This window comes from Bison bison, unplaced genomic scaffold (genome assembly GCF_000754665.1).
Source record: "Bison bison bison isolate TAMUID 2011002044 unplaced genomic scaffold, Bison_UMD1.0 scf7180017864527, whole genome shotgun sequence".
In the NCBI taxonomy this organism is placed as follows: Eukaryota; Metazoa; Chordata; class Mammalia; order Artiodactyla; family Bovidae; genus Bison; species Bison bison.
In genome coordinates, this window is record NW_011495078.1 from 11,567,040 (window position 1) to 11,573,039 (window position 6,000).

A 6,000-nucleotide genomic window follows, 5' to 3' on the forward strand; every position below is an offset into this window, starting at 1 on the left:
CTCCCCTTCTGCCTGCCTGTGTGGGGTGCTGGCTACAGGAATCCCTCCTGGTTGCCCCTCCCTGCTTTGATCATCAGCCAAGCATTTGGTGTTTAGCTATAACATGAAGGAGAGCCTCCTGAAACTGTAAGAATCTGAGAACAGCCAGATGACCTGGCTTCTCTTCAGCTCCCGACATGGAGTGATTACGAAGGAGTCTCACGGTGACTGGTTTGCTTTTCCACACTGCACTGTTTTGATTGGGGTCCATGTGGCCCACGCCGCGTGGAGCAGACACAATGAGGCTGGTCTTCACGGGAGAGGCAGTGCACTGTGCATTGTACAGTTCGGGGTTTGTTTTCCTCTGGCCGGGCGAGTGGGAACCTCCCATTTTCCGAGCAGTAGTAACACCCCTGGAGGCTGGCCCTCCCACCCTGGCGGGATCCGCAGACCCAGCCGGCGGGGCTGACCACTTGTGCCTGGGAAGGCAGCTTCCTTTCCGTCCTCCGGCCCCTGGCATGCGTGTGCCTCGCCCGGCCAAGGACTCGCAGCTGTCTCAGTTGCAGACTCTGTGACTTGCGTTCTCAGCCGAGGATGCAGGCTGATAAATGCAGGACAAGTAGCCGAAGTGTCAAAAAGGAGCTGGTGATCGAGTCCCCGCTGCGGTGCAGGGATGCAGCCCAGGGCGAGGTGGAAGCAGAGAGCCCGGGGCCCGTGCTGGTAAGAGGGGCCGGTCCCTGGGGCTTCTGCTGTCTCCCCGACGCTGTGCTTTCATCGCCTGTGTGCGCTTTGTGCCTTCTGGCCCTTCGGTTTGATTCTAAACTTGCCTGTCTCCGGCGAGCTCTCTTCTCTGTCTCCTCCTTTAGATTTGACTTGGGTTCCACTTTGATTCTTCTTTGGGAGGAAAGATAGGTTGATGTCCTGTGGGTGAAGGTGGTTTCCAAGAGGCTTCTTTGTATATACAACAACTACATATTGTTCAAAATTGTCTCACCTCGCTGCACTGTTGCCATATGTAAACCTGGAAGGCACACTGGAATTGCCTTTTATAGGATTGAAAACGATGCCCTTTGCAGAATTAAAACTTGTTCACATTATGTGTTTGTGAAAATTAGGATGGTAACGTGGGGGTGTGGTTTAAGGAACCTAGCTGCTGAACTTAAATGTGTCCTCACCCCTTTTAGGAAGTTTGCCTTGAATTGAACAAAGTAAGAAATAGCCTGTGCTTAGAAACCAGTTGCTAGAAAAGTTTCTATTCTTAACATTAGCTAAACTCAGAGCAGTCTGGATAAATTCAAGTGCCTCGGTAGACTTTGTAAGGGCAGAATGTGAAAAATGGTTTTGTTGTTAGCATCAATGAGTAGGTTGTGCTTCTCTCTCGGAATTTCTTCAGTACAATAAAGGCACATAACTTTTAAAGCAAACTGCAGAAAGCCATCAACATGCACATGGGAGGGGACAATTAAGCCTTTCAAATGATCTGTTAAAGGGATTGTTACACTCATATGTAGCAATTTTACATAGTGATTTTTTTTTTTTAAACATCAAGGTTCATTTGCTGTTATAAAGTGTTGGGTTAATTAACTTATTTTTCAGTTAATGTTTTTAAGAATCTAAACCTAAACTTCTCTGTAATGGATTTGACTTGAATTAAATCGCCTTTGATCTGTGAGACAGCCATATATTGTACTGCCTTCAAAATTATGTTGCTAATCCGGAACTGAGAGAGTAAAGGGTAAGGGGCTTTCTGGATATAGGTTTTCATCTGAGAGATTTAGGCCCCCCTAACCCCAACATTGTTTAAAGATGTTTTTCGTTATCTTGGATTCCTTTCTGCTAGCACAATAGTTCATTTATCCATTGAGAAGCATGAGCTGCTTACATGCGGTAATAGATTAAACTGGTTAAAGCTCCCAGCTGATGTCGCTTGTGATTTCTTGGAGGAAGTTGTGTGGTTTGGGTTCCCTTGTGAATATTCTTAAAAATCTTTTGTCAGTGATTCTCCAGATGTGTAGAAATATTTGTCCAGAAGATTAAATACACTGTAGAAAGATGCTCTGTGATTTTTTTTTTTTGAATCACCCTAGTGACTTTTAAAAAATTTGTTTCTCTTTCTTGTGCTCAAAAAAAAAAAGAAATTCAGCCACTCACGTCCCAGTTATTTGTCTAGGTCGAATCTCACCCCAGGCAGTTCCAGGGGGAGTTTGTTCTCCGCTGTAATGGATAAGGCTGGGCCGGCTGCGGCTGCACCTGGTAGGGGTGCTCGTGGGGGACCCAGAAGCTCCTGGGAGCGTGGGGAGCTCTGGCTGTATACCTTCGGAGAGGTGTGAGGGGGACGAGAAGGCAGAGAAGGAAGCAGTTCTTGTCTGATAGTGTTTCTCTCTCGCATTGTGGTGAACAAGATAGAAAGAGCTACCACAGATAAGAGAAGCAAGGATACTTAAGCAGAGCTTCTGCCCTAGGCAGATCTCCTTACCTGTGATTCTCGCTGCCCTCGACAAATGAGCATTCAACACACTGCTAGGAGTGCAGCTTTTCTCCAAGACGAGTTTTTAAGAGTTACACAGCACAACCTCGAGATCTGTGTGCTTTGGCACCACTCATTATTATTATGTCAGTAGCTCGCTTGCTTGTTGAGAATCCCCAAGTCTGTAATGTTTAAATGTAAGTAACTTATTTTATTCAAGAGGTAGAATCTTGAAATCAAGTTTCACCAGTTTTTGTTATGTACACAATCAGTGCTCGGGGAAAATATGACATAGTTTAGAAAGCCAAAAAATAATTAATGCATATAATTAGAAATAGGGATAGTATAAAATAGGGAAATGTAAAGTGTCCTTACCTTTGATTTCCAAAAGTGCCCACAGTTAATTACTTGGTAAATAACTTTCTCCCATGCATGTGAAAATATAACTTATTGTATGTCTTTGGAAAATGTATGCTACTGTAAACTTCTGCATTAGTTTTCTCCCAGAACATATCAAGAACATCTTTCTTTGTCACCATGTATAGATATATGCCATTATTTTTAATGGCTGTACCATAATTTGATTGTTTCCAGTTTTGGCCACTAGTACAGTGTGTGATCTTTGAGAAATGACCCTGTGGCCTGTGAGTGACTAGCAGTGAATGTACTGGTAAATGTTTCTGAAAGCACTTATGCCAGTGAGAAGAAGCCCTTTTCCTGTAAAACTTCTATCAGAAGTTAATGCCTCTTTCGCCTCTGCCAGGGCAACAGTTAAGTCTCCCTTAGCCATGGCTACTTGTTCCGTGCTGGGTAGAGTCAGTGTTTCTATTCTAAAAGAAGTACGTGTTCAGAGGCTGTAAGGTTCAACGAACAGGCATCTACGCAGGTGGGTCTTGTCCCTTCATTGTGACCGTAGCTGGGGAGGAAGTGCATGGTGAAGTTTCCCCATTCCTCTCCAGGCTTACTGCCAACCCCATGGAAAAATGACTCTGTGGGCTTTGAGTGACTAAGAGGGGAACAATCAGGATACTCTTGATGTCTACAAGTTAGTTACCCCGCTGACATTTGAATACCTATTTTTGCTCCCCAAACTCTAATGCAATTCCTGGAAATAATTTATTCTAATTGTTACGGCTCAACAATTTAGAGGAAAAGGGTGTGGCTTCAGAGACTCGGGACTGGCTGGGGCCTATGTCCTGGTGTTGCCCTTGCATTGCTCACTTTCAAGAGGCAGGTAAGGACCGCAGATCAAGTCTTGGGGAATTCTGAAGGTTGAAAGATGTGAAGATGGAGAGAGCTGCATTTTCACATGTTAGGTAAACTTGTTAGGTATTTTTGTTGTTGTTGTTGTTAGGTATTTTTAAAGCAGTATCTTTTTAGAAACATCTGTTTAATTTTTGATATTTTTCTTTTTAAAGAAATACTTATAATTTATTTGTGCATTTGTTTATTGGCTGTGCGGCATGCTGAATCTTAGTTCCCAGACCAGGGATTGGACCTGTGCCCTCTGCAGTGGAAGTGCAGAGTCCTAACCACTGGAGGGCCAGGGAATCCCCAGTTTTTTATATTTTTCTGGGATCTTCAAGTGTTCAACACTGAATCTGAGTTCTTATTTTACTATTTTAAAGAACAAGTGGTTAGTAAATGACCATATGAGAAGGCAGCACATGTACCCATGTAGAAAGAAATAGGAGACTGGGCTTCTTATTAAGTCAGTGTATTACCTGGGGAGGCCTTTTCTTCCATAAGTTCTATTTACTCTAGAACTAGCAGAAGCGAATTAAGATACAAACCCTGAAGGATAAGCTTATGGGTAATGTTCATGTTGTTGTCAGTATCCTGTAAGACTTTAGCATATTATGATTGAGTTAATTAATTTATATTTGTAAAGCCCTCTGCCCTCCATGTTTTTCTGCATCCTTATAGACACCTTTAGAAATAATTAATTAATTATATTACATTGATATTATTCAGTAGGTAGTTTTTTTTTTTTTTTTAATATACTGAGTGGTGAAGGAAGGAAATTCCTGCAAGCTCTGTGTAATGACATATTCCCAGGTGACCAAAAAAAAAAACCAGGACGTTTTCCTTATTCAGAGCCACCAGCCTTCACTGTGCTCCTCTGTTTCCCCTTCACTTGTCTTTGTTCATTCAGCCACCTTTTTAAGAACCGAGATTTGCAATCGTACTGGGTAGTGCAGGGATACAGAGGGGAGCGAGACCCCCTTCTTCTCCCCAAGCAGCGCGGCGTGGGCAATGAGGGGCTTCTTTCCTCAGGAATGCTGTTCCCCTGGTATTTTTTTAGGCCCAGCAAGTGTCAGTCTCACCCATCCTTTTCCACTCAGGCAGACAACGCTTAAGTCATCTTGGTCATGGGCTCCAACAAGGACGCGTTCTGTGTTTTTAGCACCTAAAGCAGGCGTAGCCCTGCTTTACTGAGGGCATGGGGACCCTATCGTTTGTGTGCGCAGTCTGTGTGAATGAGGCCCCGCTGTGGCACCTGTACTTTGGGGGGCAGTTGCTGGGAGGAATCTTCGGCAAGTGGATGCTTCTCTTGCCCTAGAGAAGCGGCTTCCACAGCTCCCGTCACTGTGTCCTTGGAGCTCTGGGCCTCTCCCAACTTCCAGGAGGCTTGCTCGTTTCTTTTCTCATGTGTGTCAGTGACATGGAGGCAGTGGCTAGGCACTGTTGTTTATAACAAGGTACTGGCAGTTGCACTGTTTTTTTTTTCCGATGTAAAAACAAAAATAGAAAATATTTATATAGTGTCTTGCTTTGTGCCAGAAACTGTTTTAAACCTATTTAATATGTTATGTCAATTCATCCTCCAAGATTATTAGTCTTTTTTACAGATGAGGAGGCTGAGCCCAGAGAGGTAACCTACAAAAAATTGTACTTTTAGGAAGTGACAGAGCCAGCTTTAAGGTGCCAGTCAGGTTTTCCAGAACCCATACCTGAACACATATGTACGATTCATTACCAAAAACCAATGTATTCCTTATGCTTGAAGTTGGGATTATAAAGAAAAAAGAGAAGTTCCAAACTCCCTACCCTTAAGAAATTTAAAGCTGGTTAGAGAAAGGCCAATTTCTAAGTGGCAAAACGACAGCAGTTGAACAGCACAGACAGACGAAGAGGAGGATGGTCATGGCTAAACGAGTTGGAAACGTGAACAGGATGGAGTTGGGGGTCACGTCACTCTTCCTTTGGGTCCCGTTTTATCATCCTCCCAGAAAATTATACAGCAGCATAGATAGATTGGTAGAATATCTGAGAATCTGGAGATATCTTACTTTCCTCCCTAGATTTTTTTTTTTTTTTTTGATTCCATGATAACCCTGAAATGTTCATTTCCTAATCAGTGAAAGAGGCACCGTGGTCCCCATGGTGTTTATAGGAGGCTGCCATCTGCTCAGTGTTCCCTAGCCTCTGACAGGTGGTGGCCAAACACGAGACAGCAGAACCGTGTCACTGCCCGTGAGTGATGTGGCCAGTCCCAAGAAGACCGTTTGGAGACCAGCTTCAGATCTGGTCAGGGATCTGCCTTTTAATCT

General features: G+C 43.8%; 1 protein-coding gene across 13 annotated transcripts in view; it reads left to right on the top strand.

Moving 5' to 3' along the window:
• Nucleotides 1–6,000, top strand: part of DOCK9 (dedicator of cytokinesis 9) — a 254,190-nt gene that overhangs the window by 40,906 nt on the left and 207,284 nt on the right. The window contains exon 1 of one of the 13 annotated variants that reach the window (XM_010831498.1): nucleotides 119–699. The exons of 9 other annotated variants lie outside the window; for them this stretch is intronic. In XM_010831498.1, coding sequence (XP_010829800.1) covers nucleotides 574–699 — 126 coding nt within the window. In that variant the 5' untranslated portion in view covers nucleotides 119–573. Of the gene's footprint in view, nucleotides 1–118; nucleotides 700–3,678; nucleotides 3,763–6,000 lie in introns of those variants that run through there. 3 more of the 13 variants (XM_010831502.1, XM_010831499.1, XM_010831505.1) reach the window with 3 other exon arrangements.